General features: G+C 34.1%; 1 protein-coding gene across 1 annotated transcript; it reads right to left on the bottom strand.

Annotated features, from left to right (window-relative positions):
• Window positions 1-218: 218 nt before the first annotated feature.
• Window positions 219-1,178, bottom strand: LOC129287815 (root meristem growth factor 10). The gene is made up of 2 exons (XM_054924062.1): window positions 823-1,178; window positions 219-675 (listed from the first exon to the last, which is right to left on the bottom strand). The coding sequence occupies exons 1-2, from the start codon at window positions 949-951 to the stop codon at window positions 349-351; spliced, it is 456 nt and encodes a 151-aa protein (XP_054780037.1). The 5' UTR covers window positions 952-1,178; the 3' UTR covers window positions 219-348.
• Between the last annotated feature and the right edge of the window lie 17,265 nt (window positions 1,179-18,443).

The raw sequence follows: 18,443 nt of genomic DNA, 5'->3' as shown, positions 1-18,443 counted from the left end.
ATGAAAAAGGACTCGCTAGACTGACAAAAGAAAGCATGTTCTTTCTTGCTGTAAAGAATTATCTAATCGATTCACATTATAAGGAGAAACGCTTAAAATAGATTAGGTCATGGACATATAGAGTCATATATATTAATTTAAGTCAATATGGTAGTCATATACGTCGACAAAACTAGAACATTTCACCCTACAACGAGGAAGCATGCCTTGAGCCTTCATTCTCAGTCAATTGATTTATCTGCTTCTTCTCCTTCAGGGCTTCCCATTATACATAATTCAGCAGGGAAAATTGCATGCACTTCATATAGGTATATTAACATGGAACACACACACACACATATATGTAACTCAGTTGTGAGAAGGAGGATGAGTCTTTGGTGGTGAATAATCCAAGTTAAAGCCTGGATTTTTGTAGCCCCTTTTCTTCTTGGGAGGCACACTCCAAGAAACTGAAACATGAGATTCATGAGTTTTTGAAGAAGAAACTGAACCTGTTTTCCCCTTCACTACTTTTAACACCCTGATCTTCCTGGTTCTTCTTGTATTCAATTTTGGCTTATTCTCAGCTTCAGCGACCATTATCTCAGTCGTTTTCCTCTCTTCCTCTTCTGATCCATTTCTCTGCGTAATAAGTTGCTTTGGAGAAACAGCAATAACACTCTCCTTACTGCCATTCTACACAACAAATGAAATCTCATAAGACTATGAATATAACTCTATCTCAGTAAGTGTTTTGATGTTACTTAAGAACGTAACATGGATGCTGCACCATTATCGCAGCCTTCATAATTAAAAACTTCAGTAACTTAAAGCTGGACAAACCTTCAGAAGGAAATGAGATTTCTCCTCTATATTCTTGTTACTGAAACTGGTAAGGCGCCGACCATTGCAAGTTTGGAAGGAAAAGCACAGAAAGAGAAGAAGAAGAAGAAGAAGATATGAAGGCGACATGGTGAAAGAGAGAAACTTGTTGAGGAAAAAAATGTTGAGGTTTGGGGAAGTATTTGTAGCGAAAGAGAAATGAATGTGAAGTAATGAACGCAAAAGAGCTTGAGATCAGACGAATACCAATTAGAGGTTGTAGTAATGGAGGAACGTGGAGGTGTAGGGCGAGGAAGAAGTAATGAGAGAAGATGAAGACATGGTGTCCACCTCTCTTTTGTCTCTTACTTGAGACATTTCTATTTCAATGGGAGCCAAGAGAGGGAAAGAGAAGAAGCACAGACTCTTCTTCAAAGATATATACGAGAGGAAGTGGAGGGACAGAGACAGTCTAAAATAGAGAATCCGAAAAATGTGAGAGCTGTGTCTCAGAAATTTGGTTTTGTCTCTTCTTTTAATTTTATTTACATAATGACAGATATTTTCAAAAAAAATATTGAAATATCTAAGTTAAAAAATAAATATAAATTTTTAAATTTCGATCTAAATGTTTAGAATGAAAAAGTAGAAGAGAGAATTAAAGAAGAGGAAAACCAATAATTATGGGCTTCATTGATTATGTTTTTGTTTTACTTTGAATTTGAAGAATAGATATTTTGTAGAACATGTTCTAAAAACAATACAATAAAAAATAAACTTGTTTCTCCATAATTGTTTTGAAAAATTATATTTAAGAACTAGAAAGAAAGATAAAAACTTGTTTGCTAAATTGCTTTCGAAATATCTTTTGAGAAAATAAGACAAAAAAAGTTGTTTGATAAACTTGTTTTACATATGTTTGGCCTAAAATGTTAGTAGGCCGTACTCAAGACTATTGTGATAGAGTATGGGTCATACATGTTGAAGAATCCCAACAAGGCCCAAAGGTCAGTGGACCAATTCACAAGTGGCCCAAAAGCATGAGAGGATGTGATATGGATGATTGCATGTGTTGACAATGACATAACATGTGCGAGGCCACCCCCAAAGCTACCATGGATAAATTTCCGACAAGTTGAAGGTCTAATGCAATTATATACACATGAATGAGTCTATTGGAGCTTTAATATGCTAAATTGGGGGGTCCAAATGCATTGTCTAAGGCTTGATTCCTTTCTTAATTTGGATTAGTTTGCAAGTTTATTTAGTTTCTTATTTTATTTTCAGCAATTTTTCTTAAGACGTTGTTGGATAAGGCTAGCATCTAAGGGAGGTGAATTGAGTGATACTTTATTTTTCTAAAAAAATATAAAGAGCAAAGGAGAGATGCAAGAAGTAAGAGATTTGACACTGAAGATTTATCCTAGTTCAGTCCAAAACTTAGCCTACATCTAGTCCTTGAAATCACCCTTGAGATTTTCAATTATTATCACAAGCTTAAATGGGTGCTTGCAACCTCAGTACAACTCACAAGACTTGACTAGTCTTATTTCAATTACACCAACCTTGCTACAACCAACAAGTTGTTACAATTCACTTAAAAAAATCTCTCTTCAATATTTCAACTTTGTTTCAAAGAAAATTCTCTTAAAGATAAACTCTCTGTAAAGAGTAGATTAAGTACAATGGAAGCTTAAGAACTAATGAGAGCTTTTTCACAAAGTTTATCAGGAATGATAAATGAATGAATGCAAGATCTTTGATGCATAAATTGAAAATTTTTAAGAATGTTCAACTAAGGAATAGTTCACTCAATTGATTAGAATTCTCTTTCTAGACTTGAATTGTGTCATATATATAGTTTTATAGTATACAGATTGTTGGAATAGTGAATATAGCCGTTAGTGACATTTCTTGCATGCAACCAGGAGATTCACGTGTGAAATAGAGCTAGGCAAGTTCTAGTCAAGCATATATAACAATTCAAGCGTGAACACTAGGGTGATTCACATGTGATCTGTAAGGTGAAAAGATACAAATCATTCTGCATGACAAATCAAGCATGGTTCCCTCAAGCTCTCACACATGAATTAGATAGCAGAATGTCAAAGCCAATTTAGGTGACAAATCACATGTGAAATGGCTAGTTATAAAACCTAAGCCATTTTGGATGACAAATTACATGGGGAACACTCTACCTCTCATGCGTGAAATGACTTAGTCAAAACATAACCCAACATGTGAAACATATCACGTGTGGAACTAATATGCATTCAAGTGTGGATTGCATAATAAAAAGACTTATAGGTGAGAAATCATGCAAGTGCACAAAGTGAATAAAGCTTGAATTGGCTTAAGGCTTACTTAGGCTAAATATGTTCAAGATATCAAGTGACAAAATAGGCATGAAAGTTTTCTCTTTCAGGCATCAAATGTCATAGCACAAAATGCAATATAACACAATGTGACAATTCAAGGGTGCGAACAAAGATGTTTCAGATATGAATTGAGCATAGAAGCTTCATTAAGACATCACACAAATAAAGATGATAAATCATGCTTGGACTACTTTTGATTCAGGTAGAAAACATTAACCAGTGTGCCTATAGTGATAAATCACTTATGGAACCATTCTGATTCAAGCATGAAACGTCATGTAATGAAAAGCTCAACTTCTATGATCCAATTCAAGTGTGAATGACATAATTTTCAAGCTTTAATTGACCTAAGACAAGTTCTATGATGCACAAATAAAGACTTATGAGCTTAAGATAATGCATATACTTTAAAATAGATAAAATATGATTAAACTCTCATAGTTTTCACATTGAATCTAAGAGAAATAAATAACTTAAACCTATATAACTTCTTCTTCTCTTGATTCTTCAAGTTTGGAGGTTTTGTCTTATCCTTGATTCTTTTGTATCTGCATAAGTAACAAACACCTCTTCTCTTAGTTTTGTGCTCATCAAAACATATGTTTCAACAGACATTAGTTTCCTAATTTTTGTATTTCCAACATGTGTCTATATTCCTTTTGATTCCTAGCATCTATTAGGATGATTTTACTTGAGATTGTTTTAGATCTTAATTAAAAAAAACTTCTAGAATGTTTATTAATTATTACTCGTAATTGCTAAATCTTAATGAATTAGGAACTTCCCTCATATGTGAAGCATTAGATGCCACTCTTGCCTATGTAGGCCACAAATTTGTACTCTTTTAGAAAAGGTTTATGAAAGAGAATTTTATTCTTAGAGTTTTTAAACTCTTGCTGCTGGCTATGCTTGCTATTGGTATCCTCGATTGAATACTAATTTGATCAAGAGTTTGATCAAACTCTTGTGGTGTGTTTTTAAGGCTAGGATTATTAGGGACAAGTTCCCTTATAGGTCCTTTACTATTATTACTTATCTATATTTCTCTTACTTTCATGGTCTATGGTTGCTTAAGGCAAGTTTATAGGGTTGTGAATTATGTAACGTCCCAAGCTTTTAATCCAAACCCAAATTACTAGTTAAAGGTAAATAAGTAAATTAGTAGATTAAATAATTTAGTCATGATTCCAGATTGTAAATTGACATTTATGGTCCTTAGATAGTTGCATAATTAGGCTAGGGAGGAAGAAGAGCTAGTCAGGATTGAATTAGAGAGCTAAAGTGCAAAACGTTAAGGATTAGGTCAAAAACTAGAGGGGGAAAGGGACAAAATAGAGAAGCATGAAGGGAGAAGAAGGAGGTGTATTAAGGCATGAGTTTTTAAGTACCTGAAAGTTAGTTTCAACCTATCATCTTTTGGGTAAGCTTTGTACATCCTTTATCTTTTGCTCTACCCTATTTTCTCTTGGCTTGAGGTATGGAGAAGTTGAACTGTGAGGTTGTAAAGGGCTGTTATTCAGCCTAAAAACTGTTAAACGGTTGTTAGAAGTTAAAGTAAGGATTTGTAACCAATTTGGTGGTTATTGATTGTGTTTTGGCAATTTGGCTTAGTTTTAGCCTCAATTAGATGATGTTAAATTGTGAAAAACTCTATATTGATATTAATGGAGTTAGTAAAAATTGTAAGAAGTTGTGGATGGTGATTTGGATATAAAATTGTCCAAAGAAAAGGGATTAGAAGTTTAGGTTATATTAATTACATTATTTAGGTATTTATGTTCAATTTGGAATTGACAAGAATGATTTAATGTAGTAGATTGGCGTGGCTCAAGTATTTATTGAATGGTTTAAAGTATGAAGAGTGATAATTACCATGGGTAACCCTTGTATCTAAAGAGGTTGAGGTAACTGAATAATTTATTCCATTTGTTAGCTTGTTTAACCATTTACAAGTTATTTTCAAAGTTAAATATAATATTACATGTTGTGTGATTTAGAACCTCTCGATGGGAAAAGGAAAAGGTTTTAAGATAATAATAATTATTTATTAATGATATTTGTAACTAAAGTTATATGATAAAGAAATGTTAGTATGATTATGTAATTAATTCCATTGCATGTACGAAGTCATGATTATTATAGTGTGTAGGAGTTCACCCTAGGTGAAGTAGTGTTAAAATCCATATGGTTGGGCTGGCACTATAGGACATCTAGTGCAGTAACATGTAATGGACGATTACCATGGGACATCCAAGCAATCATGATATGATTATGTGCTCTTTAATACCCAAAAGGGTGTGGTTTTAGAGTAATGACACCTTAATTATGTGTGTAATAAAGGGAATTCATAGTCCAGAAGTGATATATATTACCTTTAGCTAGGTAGTTCTCCCATAGAAGGTGAGCTTGGATCAACTTATTTAGAGTTAGTTTAGTAGTAGCTTGTGGATTCAGATAGATGTGAGGTTCAGATAGATAGTATGATCATGCATGTGACATTAGATATATATATATATATATATATTATAACATGTGGTTTATAATCTTTGATTTATATGCTTGTTTATAGTTTTACCTATTATTAGATAGTTGTGAATTATTTTAGTTACTAGGACTCTATCTCACTCTGCGGTTATTATTTTACAAGTTCAGATGTAGATAGGAGTAGAGGGAAAGATTTGGGCCAAGAGTAGTGAGATCACTATATTTCCTCCTTATTCTATTTTATGTAATTAATTTTGTATATATAAATATGTTTATATATTACCTCCTAGTAGGAATGCATCATTTTAGTTGCACTTGTATGAGATGATATGTGGTGTATCTTAGCCTTGGTGTATGTGTTTATGATAGTTGTGAATTAAGGATCAAGATAATAGTACAAGTGCATGTAGGAATTAATGTTTTGATGTTATGTATATGGAATTTGGCCAATAGATGATTTTGTGTAAATATGCATTGAGGCCCTTTTTGTGAGAAATTAGGATGTTTGAGTGGTCAAATTTAGTTTGACATTATGGTTATGAATATAACTGTTTAATGACGTGTATATTAGTTCATTAGATGTGGTTGAAGCCCTCGTTATGGCTAATCGCTTATGTTTATGGGTTAGGGCTCTGTGTTGCTAGAAAATGACATAAAAGTGGTCATTTTGTATCAAAGTATCAAATTTTCAAATGAGATATCAAATTGAAGTGAAACTTGAGTCATTAGTTAGATTGTGAAAGAAGTTATGTGAGAGCTTGAAGCACACCAATCAAACATCATTTGAAGAAATGGTGCACGTTAAAAGTTTGTTTTTGACAAGTTATCATGAGACCAAAATCTATCATGTGCACTATGGCTCATGTCATCATGCCGCAACTTATAGTACAAAGCTAAAATTTGGCTCTCTATGCCAGATGTTGTTCCATATGGCATATAAGTAGTGGCATATGTAGCTATTTATGTATAAATGACTCTTTTGCCCCTGTCTAATTGCTTTTGCTGTGCGTAGGGGTGTTTAGTTTATACTCATCTCTATTGGCCCGATATCATCCTAATCATCTCAGGACAGGTCTCGTCCCAGCCTGAAAACTATTAGGATGGGATTTTATGGGACGGGACACATGGTTATCACTGAGACATCCCATCCGAGTCTCGAATATTATATGTATTATTTTTATTTTAAAAATATATATATTAAATATATTAATTATATTAATATAACTTACACTGATATTAATTATATCAATTATAATTGATACTTGCAATTCTTATATAAAAATAGTTTTTTATATTGATAATGGACTAGGATGTGTCGCTCAACCCTCAAAATTAACTAAAGCTAACCTTAATATAATATAAGGCCAACCTAGGTCTTCTTGCAAAGAGAAGGATCTAACTCTAAGTCAAGTAACTAGGTGAATATATTAACCATTAATTGAGATTGTTAACTAATTACCTAATGAAATTAAGTGCAAACTAAATCTAAGAGTATGGTGGTTGGCTTTCTTATTAAGGTAGGAACCCTAGGGTGTTTTTAATGGAAGAATCTTAGTCTCTAATTGATTTTGGCAGCTCACTCAACCTTTCTTTCTTGGCTGGAAAAAATGTTTATTTAAGACAACTATCTCAAGCAACTTAGCTTCACTAATTCAATTCCTAAGTGCTCATAACAAGCCCTTAAGTTGTCTCACTAGCTTAGCTTTGAAATTACTAAGTGTCTAATTAAATTTCATTCCCCAACAGTCATGGTTCTTAGGTAACTCAAGCACAAAACTATGCAACTCAAGCATTTAATTAAATATCTACCAAACATAACAAATATAAGGTTAATGCAAGACTAAGAATCACTTGAAAAATCACATTGATTTGATATTACACCAAGTGGTAGAAATTCCAGCAGCTAAAGAGAATGAAAATTAATTCAACAATCATATTTCAAAACAACCAATTATCACAAACTATGAAACTAAGTCAAATTGAACTACAATCAAATATAGTCATAGTAGTCCAATGAAATTGAAACAAGATGAAGAAATAATTGAGTTTATCCAGGTGAAGACTTCAAATCTCCTCTTCCTTCAACTCTCCCAAAGGATTCCATGGAGAATTTAGCTAGAAAACATCAAGAATACTTTGCTTCCTCCAAGAACACATGATGGCTATGGATTCAACTCTATGCTTCTTGATGATTTCAACTTTAAATATCCTTCCGATGGATTTGGATAAGTTCATCCATGATAGGAGAAGAGAATAGTGGAAGATTTGAGTGGATTTGATGGTAAAATAAGGGAGATATGGGTGCTAGATGAAAATTTCAGTTCGCAACCAGCTGAAGCTCAATTAAAAAATAGGACAGGAAATTAGATGGAAAATGGGGGCCTTGTCACACCCTTCTATTAGCTTGTAGATGATTCCAATGTGTGTATAATTAATCTTATGCATCATCGACATTATAAGCTGATCTAATCCCCTAAATGCAGCTTATGCACACCTCTTGCTTCAGCTTTTGACCTCTAACAGTGTTGACTTCAATTGTTCAATTGATGCACAAGTCACATGCTACCTATGTCACATAAATCACATAATTTAATTAAACAACATGTGGCATGATAAAATTTAATTAATGTCTAGAATTAAATTCATAATTAGAAGGGAGAATTCATTAAATAACTAAGTTTTAGGCTACACAAAATTATATCAAAATTTTCACACAAAAGCAAACAAAAACTAGGTCAAACTAAAACACTTAAGACAATGTTGACTTTTTATTTAATTACTCTCAAACTAAAATGAATTTTAAAAACTTAATTTCACCACTAATCAATTGGATATAGAATTCACTGTTTTAATTTTTCTTATACATTTTGTCATAAGTTCATTTTTTGACCAAAATACCCCTATTGTAATAAACTTAGAAACTTAGGCAAAATTTCAAATCTAATACATTATGTGCACACTATGAGGTGATAAAAAATTAATAAAATGGTTCTAGTTGACAAATAAAAGTATGTAATGTAACATCCTAAAATTTTAAGACTCAAATTTATTTTAAAAAATAAAATAAAATAAAATATTTATAATTAAATTAAAATTAAGAATAATTTGATAGAGGTCTTGAGTTTAAATTTTTCTAAGCAAAAGTTAGGTTTTATTTTATTTTGACTATGGAAAAAATTATCAAAGTTGACCCAGGCTTTTGTGTTATAATAAAAAATGTTGGGCCCTTTCTTGTAATTTTCCCAAAAGTCTTATATCAGCTTTTTTAAAGAGAAACTGAACGCAGAACATAGAAAAAAAAGAACAACTAGGACGATGCCCACTACAGCTAGGAATCCTTGCATTAAACTCTTGCTAAAGATTGATAAAAGACAAGATGATCTAGTACATCGATACTCTTCATAATTGGCCTCAGACGGGCTTACTATAATATCTAATGGAAATGTCTTATATCAAGGGTGACCTAGACGTGATAGGAAATTCCTTAGATGGGACAGAAGAAAGAGGGCTTGATTGACCATGAAGACAAGCAATAAGAAAGAAATCCTAATAAGATAAGGAAAGCCATTAAGTAAGCTAGTAAGTAAGTAAAAGATCTAGGCAATGTAGGTGAGTGAGTTGAGGAAGGTAAGACGCTTGAGTAGGGAGTTGAGTTTTTAAAGGATAGATAAATTGTAAGGCTAGGCCTATTGATTGGTGAGTTAGACTGGTCTAGGAGAGGTATGAGATTGCTTAGAGAAAGGTATGAAATTGGTATAGTATTACATAACCTTATCCTTAGTGTTAAAGTCTAATCCACTTTTCAAGCCTAAAAGACTAAATATAATCTCATTTTATACCCTTCCTTTGGATCTCCTTACCTATGACTAAGCAAGCTTTTGCTTAAGGGAATTGGCCATATTTTCAACATCTTAGGTGAGAAATCAGTTTAAAACAGGGATACTCGTAGATATAATAGGTTGATTTATGCTTACCAATCATTATAGGCATAAAGCCAAATCTTAATTTTGAAGACAATACCTATAGGTAATTTAAATACGAATAAACTGGTCAAGTAGAAAGAACTCCCAGAGTGTGAAGCCCTTTGGAGTAGGGGATGTGACTTAGTTTAGGGCAATTACACCATTCTCTCCCTCCACGCATGACTAATTGGCAACAAACTTCACAATTAGAGTTACTCAACCATCTCATCTTTAGGTCCGGACAAATTCTTTGTCAAGCACAAATTCTTCTTTGGTCGATCAATTCCTTTAAGGGATCTACTATGATGACTTTAGCCATGACATAGCTGTGGCAGAGATGGCTAATTTAGGAGTCCAAGTATGCCTTATGTTAGTTCAGAAACACTAAGATGCTCGAAAGAGAGGAGGGTTATTGAATACAACTGTGTACACCTTTGATGTCTCAAAGACCAATGAAATCCTTGATTTTCTCATACAGGAGCAGTTCATCACTCTACCATTTAGTCATATCTTACCTTCAACTGAGGAGTTGCAAGGGAAAGATTACTATAAGTACCATAACATTTAGAGCCATTCTATTAACAACTATTGGGCTTTCAGGAATTCTATACAAGAACAGATTGATAAAGGAGTGCTAAAGTTCCCTGAGAAGAAGAAGGAAAGCATACTGATTGATGAGTATCCCTTTCTACTCGTAGCAACCATCAACTTAGTCACTTACAATCTGCGTGACCCGAGTAATGCTAAGAGAGATTGGAGACCCATATACTCTCATCCTACCCATAAGAGATCCTATGTCTACACCAGATACAGGTTACCACACCCTCAAAATGTATGGAGAAGCTACCTGGGGCATCAGGCCAAACCTCAGAGATCAGGCTACACAAACTGGACCCATATAGGATAACCTAGGGGAGCCCTTAAGGAGATTCAATTATTTGATAGATTATTCCCCTAAGATAGTCTTTACTATTATCGAGAAACTAACAGGATGGGATGTTACGCCTAAACAGGTTAAAGCTCAAAAGAAGAAGAAATAAGTTTAGTTCGTGTTCCCACCTTAGACGATCTTAGAGAGAAAATGGGAGATAATTTGTCATAAAAGGTTCCTAGTACCTTTGACTAGGACCCAGAAAAAAGGACTCCAATAGAAGAGAGTAGCTAGGCAGAGAGCTCCAGTGGAGGAGATAGCTCCCAAACTACTTGGAGAATGTAAGAACAAGTTCTCTAGAAAGTAAACCTTTAATGGGAAAGACAGCGACAGTGATGACATTAGTGAAAGCATAAAGGCCTTGACCATTAACATAGGTGATGTCCTCATGACTTTATGATCTACTATTTCACTAACACTACTCGCTACTCTCCAGAGACATCATACAGGCTGAGAGAGTATAGCTAAAGGGTCATTTAGCCCAGATAGGAGGAGTAAGAAACCTCAGGAAATCGAGACCTCAGAGGTTGCTTGTCAAGTAACTATCAAAGCGAAGGAAGGAAAGCCAAAGCATGCCATACTGTAGAAGCCCTCTCACAGATGACGCAACATATTAAACCACTATATGTGAAAGCTCACCTCAATGGGAGGCCTTTTCATAGGGTTTTGGTGGATAACAGCTTAGTAATCAACATCTTACCTACTAGAGCTCTTTGGATCCTTAAAAATAGCAGAGGATTTTATTTCTATCGAGGTTATAGTCATCGCCTTTAATAGAGAACCATATAAGGTACTAGGACTCTTGCCAGTAGAACTCATTATCAACTCAAAGATGTATGTTATTGCTTTCTTTATGGTAAGCTCTACAGCTCATTACCAGGCATTATTGGGATGATTGGATTCATGCAAACAAGTGTATCTCGTCTTCCTTGCATCAGTTCTTGATCATATGGAATAGAGATGATTTAGCACATCGGCTAGGGGGAATGAATGAATTTGCTTAGTCCTAAGAGTGGACACTATAGAAAGAGAGTTGTATATAAGATATATGCTTCGGCCTTACTAGCTGAACCATATGTCCACAGAGTGAAATGTCTTTTATTTAAAAAAGCTTAGCTAGCTTTTCTAATGGGCATATAACTCGAAAGGGAGTGACCCTCATGCATCGTCACGCAATGTAGGTTACTCCCATCGTGAAATGAGAGGCTAGTTTAAGATTAAAGACGAGCCATCCCCAGGCCCCAAATAGGAGAGAAAGCTAGCTTAATACTAGGAACCCAGTTCCTTGAGTGCCTTAAAGTAGGTATTGACCTAGATATGACCTCGTGATCCTTAAATAGGTAGCCAACACCTAAACCTCTCAATGACCATGTCTCCCCTAGCCTCTTCCCTACCGACTCCCAATATCATTAGGCTTATCATTCCTACCTTTAGATCAGACCTTCCTTACTCTCGATGATGTCCACCCTGAGTACAACGCTGATTTGCCTTCTTTATAACTTCTTAGCTCGAATTGAGAACCTTACTTATTCTTGTAAGGTTACTTTTCCTGGACACTCTTATGGCTCAGTAGCGTGGCAAGCCAACTGACTCTGAAACCTTTCTTTTAGCTCTTACAATAAGCACTGTTCTTAGAATAAGCACTGCTAGTCTTGGAGGGTTGGTTTGGCCACTATTAGTCTGATAGTGAATCCAATAGTTGATGAAGATGGCATTAAAAGGGAATTGATTGCAGCAGGCTAACTAGGAATAGAATAGGCCCTTTGGGAGGCTAACATATGGCCAAGAAAGGCAACTTATGCTCTTTAAGGTGGAAAGAGGGCATTATGCATGTGAATCAGATGTTGGGACTTTTATCTTAAGAGAGGTGGTCTGACCACTCTTTAGAAGAATGCCCTCTTAGACAACTAGAGAAGTTGACTAATGCTCTTACAAATTGGCAAGCCTTTAGGGAGAATGAAAATGAATCCCACTCCACTTCCCTTGAAGCAATTGTGTCACTTTTGGATTTGATATAATTGAGTTCTTTGTAGGCTTGATGCAATATCCGCCTTGATATTACCAAAATTTACCACACAATCACAACAAACAATCATAATTAGAGGCAAGGATTGCTTCTAAGCTCACATTATTTATATAAGGGTTAAAACTAATAATCTTTTAGAAATAATCTTGGAATATTTGGGATCACATAAAAACCTTTTAAATTTATAATTTGAGCTCACACTTAATGATTTATAAAGGTATAGGAAGTATGGAAAAGTTTTAAGAAGTAAAACACTTGAAAACTAGGCCAAAAATGTCATTTTTGAGTACTTTAGTACATATGCCATGGCTCGTGGTTTATGCACTATGGTATGTGGCATGGAGAGGCAAATTTGGCTACTATACTATGTGTTGTAGCTTGTGCACAATGCATTGTGACGCACGTGTCCTATCATGACAGTAAAATGATGTCATGACAGCTTTTCGAGATAAACTTTGAATGCATGCATTTTTTGCATCCGATGTTTGATTAGAGTGATTCAAGCATCCACATGAAACTTATTCAATAAGCTAACTAATGGTATAAGTTTCATTATAATTTGACACCATATGAGAATTGTAGATATTCAAATGCAAAAGTCAATTTTTAAAGTGATTTTCAAGCATTCGAGTACCTAAAACTTAAAACTTACACCATTAATCTATTTTGAGGCTTGAACCAAATGCAATGTACTAAAATACACCTAATTAAGCATTAAACATACAAGAACATATCAAACACAAAATTTGACCACTTAATACCCATTTCACCTAATATGGCCAAAACATAAAATCCATACCACATATACCATTTGGCCTCTATGGCCATATAATACACCATATATATATTATCACCATGTGTATACAAAATTCCTTACACTTGTATTAGTATTTTAGCCTGTCACCATAAAAATCACCACATATACATATTATATACAATGTTAGGCTAAAATACAAAATATCATATTATAATACAAGTGTAACCAATCAAAATAATGTGTATTTCTACTTGGCGACTCATGTTATCGTCCATATAAGTTTATGCACACAACTCAAAATAAAGTCAGGCTTTACAATGATAATATAGCAAGTATGCTAGCCCTTGCCTGATTCTTTCCCTTGCTTAGTCTCAATGGTAGAACTTGTAAAATGATAACCATAGGGTGAGATAAAAATCTCAGTAACTAAAATAATCTACATTATTGATTAACATGCCAAGTTATAAACAAGCCTTAAAATAAGCATAATAAACCCACTATATACAATTACCACAATTTAAATGCGTGATCACTAATCATTCAGTCCTCTAGTACTCCCGATCGAACTAATAGGCTATTTCATGGAACTAAACCACATGTATAGTCCCCAAGCTTACCATCTATGGTAGAACTACCTAGCTAAGTGTCCTAAACCATTTTTAGACTACAGGTTCCTTTTATTACAAGTAATTAGGGTGTCGTTACTGCAACACTACATCCTACGGAAGCTAAGGAGCATAGTCTCTAACTCCGCACCCTTCTGGGTACTAAGGAAAGTACGTCTTCAACACCACACCCTTTTTAGGGCACTAAGGAGAAATATAAGCTACACCTGGCATTTCAAGATGCCAACAATGCCATATGGACTTAATCTCCACTAACTCCACTAGGGTGACCTCCCACCCTCTAATATGCCACATTTTACTACATATTTCCACTTGACTATGCATAAACTACTTTTTAAACTAATATAATGAATCTTACCACTTACTTCAAAAACAAGACATTTTACAAATCAATACACCACTCATTTTCTAAAATAGTTACTCTTACAAAATTTATACATATATACATAATAAATCATACAAGAACAACTTGAAAATAACTTATACAAGGTAATAAATAATACAAATTATCTAGTTACCTCAACCCTTTTGTTACTAAAAGGGTTAATTGTAGTACTAAATCTCCTCTTATGTCAAGGCAAGTTTTCTTACACCATAATTTACATCAACAAGTACTATTAATTTTCAATTACCACAAGCACTATTAGCTATCAATAACATCCCAATTCTCCCACTTCTCACTCATATTCTCAAAAAAGATGCTTGTCAAAATTACAATTTGTCCACACATCCCACTCAAACCTCCTTTTCACTCTTTTACAATATAATACTTAATATCTCAACTTATCACACTCCAAAACCCCATGATCAAGTTAGGGCTTGATCCAACTTCACCAAACAACAAAGTAGGTTCATATTACCACTTATCCAAGGTTAAGAAACATAAATCAAACCTCTAGAATCAATTTAAATCTTTAAAACATAGGCCCATAGCTTAATCTATTTAGAGCAAATTTTCCCACTTTCAAATTCCATGAAAATGAGATGAAAAGGTAGAGGAGAAGGGTAGGAAACTTACTCAAAAGTTTAAAGGCCTAATTTATATTCAAAATCCTCCCAAAATGATGCCCTAACATTGCTTAAAACCTTTCCTTCGTGTCCTAAGTCTTTTCCCCATAAAACTACCTTTTTTTGCTGATCTTTATTTTTTATGCTATCTATGTTGTGCCGTGCATCGCAAGGCATAACACACAAGCTGCAGCTCCATCACCCTAATTATTTGTGGAGCTTGTAGAACGAGCAACTGCTGGTGCTCATTCGAATTAGGTTTTATGAACCCCCCTGAACTCGAATCTCTATCTAAGTGAATCCCAGGCTAGTTTTTCCTCACTAATCAATTATGTGGTGAACACTGAACAAACTTAGTTGATGAACATAGTTTATGTGCCACTAATATAGCAGCATATCAAGCATTTGACAAACTCACACTATCTATTTTAAATGGGATTTATCCTGTAGACACACGAGCAATCCAACCTGTAGATTTCCCTTTCTTCTTTCTATGCTTACTTTTATAGGTTTCTCGATAATAGGGATATCTGCTAGAACTCTTACCTATATCTTACCATTTTTTTAGAATTGTCCACTCATAGCATGATGGAATTGTTCAATTATAGCCCGACGTGCTACTTTAATGGCTTGATATGAAAGACAACCAGCTCTATAACTTTTAGTGCCATATCTTCCAAAACCAAGTTGTGTACTATCTAGTTTGCAACCCCTATAACATTTGCCTTTATGATATTTACTAAATTTCGTATGTTTCAGATATAGCACGTCCCCTTTTTTTTACTACATGAAATCAACACTTTGACAACTGAGATTTCATAATGAGTAGATACTTCTACAGAAGCATAATCAATTTTCTAGTTAAATACATTACGAGATATTTTTCCATACTTTTTGCATTTAGTTATAGCTATTTCTATGCCTTTTGATCGACCTGAACAACATATAGGGATCCTCACCCCTTTATGGAATATCCTTCACTATTTCATGAAAAATGAAACAAAATGATCTTGTTTTCTTTCTCAGTTGAAAAGAGATGTCTTAAGCAATTGGAGAAGCACTTTGATAAATAGATTTGATCTTGACTAACTCAATTAAGGTATTAGTGTTTGTTCTATTAGACAACAAAGATCATATTTTATCACTTCATTTAAATAAGAGTTGTACCTGTATGGAATTCTTCTATTTCTCAGTATGATCTCTATCATCATGTCTATTCCCTTTATCAATTCTCTTATCCTACCTAGGTCTATGAACTTTTCTATAAATTCAATTACCTTATCCTTAACCATGAGTTTCCAACATTTGATCCTTAATTGACCTAGGAGTTTTTTCTGGGCATCTTAAAACAAGGTTATTATACACCCCAACTCTATCCCTTAGAAAGAAAAAGGTAGCACCAAAGAAAGGAAAGAGTGAGATGGTGGTTTTGGTTTTTATTGTTTCCATGAAGCGAAGATCATTCACCAAGCAAATAAAGTGGGTCAACCTCTTTTTAGCTACAGCCAAATGTAATATTCTCACTCTACTAAAAATAATTAATCAATATAATTCATGGTAATTAAAGACTTAACTCAAAAAGGTGATTACTAAGCTTTAGTTTTAATTCAAGGGATCCTAAATTTTCTAAATAACAATAAGTTTAAAACAATCAAATCCTTTATAATAGAGTAAAAATAAGTTATGGAAGCATGGGATACCTTGAAGGAGTGAAAGAATTCAAAAACAAGTGAAAAATGACTCTTATAATGTGTGAGAAAGTAGTGCGCTGTGGCTCGTGCATGCTGCATTGCAGCGTGTTGCTCTCTTTACCACGTGCCATGGCTCAAGCACCATGCACCACAGTGTGTTGCATGAAAATTCAACTAATTCTACTATCATTTGATAGTAGAATTGGGGAACTTTTGATGTGCCTCGATTCTCCATCTGACATTTGAATGACGTGATCTAAGTATCTATGAAAAGATCTTTACATAAACTAGCTAATGGCATGGGTTTCAAGTCACATCAAAAAGTTGGACACCCAAACATAATTCAATTTTATACCCATGGCTTCGTGATCACCTCAATTATAACAATAAGCAAAGTAATGTCCAAATGACTTGAAGCTGAAAATGATCAAAATGCATAAAAAAGAAGGAAGAAGGAGCATAAAAAAGAAGGAAGAGCTTTAAAAGAAGCAACAATTGTGGCAATGGTCTTCATAAATAAACGCTAACTTATCAAATCAAAATGAGCATTTCTAAACCCTTACCTTTTTAAATTTAAGTTATATGCATTCATTAAGGGGGAGAATTGCATGATTGATAAGTTTTGATAATGAAAACGATCTTTAACATATTCATGCATAGTTATGAGCTCTATTTGCTTTTGGAAAACGTCTTTTAAGCATCATATTTCACAAAGCATAACATCTAAGTACATTTAAAGCTTGCAATAAGTTGTTGTGATTTATAGAAGTGAAATTTTCTCAGAATGCAGAATCACACGTGACTCTGCATGGTCACTCATGAGATTTAACATGTTAGGCACACTAACTGACATTTCATACAAGAATCAAGGAGTAATTCACACATGATTTGTCATTTATGTTACGTGATGCCTTAAACTTTGCTTCTGTGTACAAAATCACATGAGTTAGCCACTAGTCTCTATACAAGTTCTAGCAATTGTGTTTTATTACTATGTGTTATAAGCCATTTCCCATATGAGAACTGATGGTAGCCATGCATGATTTGTCATTTGTTACTCAAATGCATTTTGCTATATTGAGTCCTAAGTCATCTCAAGCCAAGTTCAATTTGTTAAACTTGTATGATCTATGATTCACACATCCATATCTCTTAATCATACAAAATCTTGCTTGAGTACATTGCATTTTCACGTGTAACTTATGCCCATACTAGTTTAAGTCTTAATATTCGCTATTTCATGTGTGAATTAAATTATGTTCCACGTATGATTTATCCTCTCAAAAGGACTAAGGTTGGAGCTAGTTATTTCATACTTGATATATAGTTGGTTCCATGCAAGTTTCGTCTTACATAATTAAGCTTGGCATTTGACTAGCTATTTCATGTGTGAGAACCTGTGAGTCACATGCAAGATATGTCATATGGATTTAGCTTGGCATTCTTCTAGCTAAATCATGTATGAGGACAAGAGAGTCACACGTGAGTTTTGGCACACAAAATGGTTTTCACATTCATACTTGATATCTCTATGTCATAAGCATATCTTGATATATTTCTATCATGACAATATATTTGCTAATTGAATTTTTCTTGTTGTCTATTAGTATTTAATTCATTCACAGAGAAGAATGAACATTCAATAGCAATAAAATATTTCACCTTCCTATACAAAATCAGAATCAATCCCTTTAAGATAACCAAGCTAGTGCACCAAGTACTTCATCAGCTTATCACAAAATGGTGTCACTGGGGGGAGGAGTTATCTTCGAGGAGGAC

This window comes from Prosopis cineraria, unplaced genomic scaffold (genome assembly GCF_029017545.1).
Source record: "Prosopis cineraria cultivar Desert tree isolate PC_DT_omini unplaced genomic scaffold, ASM2901754v1 PC12, whole genome shotgun sequence".
NCBI classification, from domain to species: domain Eukaryota; kingdom Viridiplantae; phylum Streptophyta; class Magnoliopsida; order Fabales; family Fabaceae; genus Prosopis; species Prosopis cineraria.
Note: the sequence above shows the minus strand (reverse complement) of the source record. Positions and strands in the feature narration are given on the sequence as shown.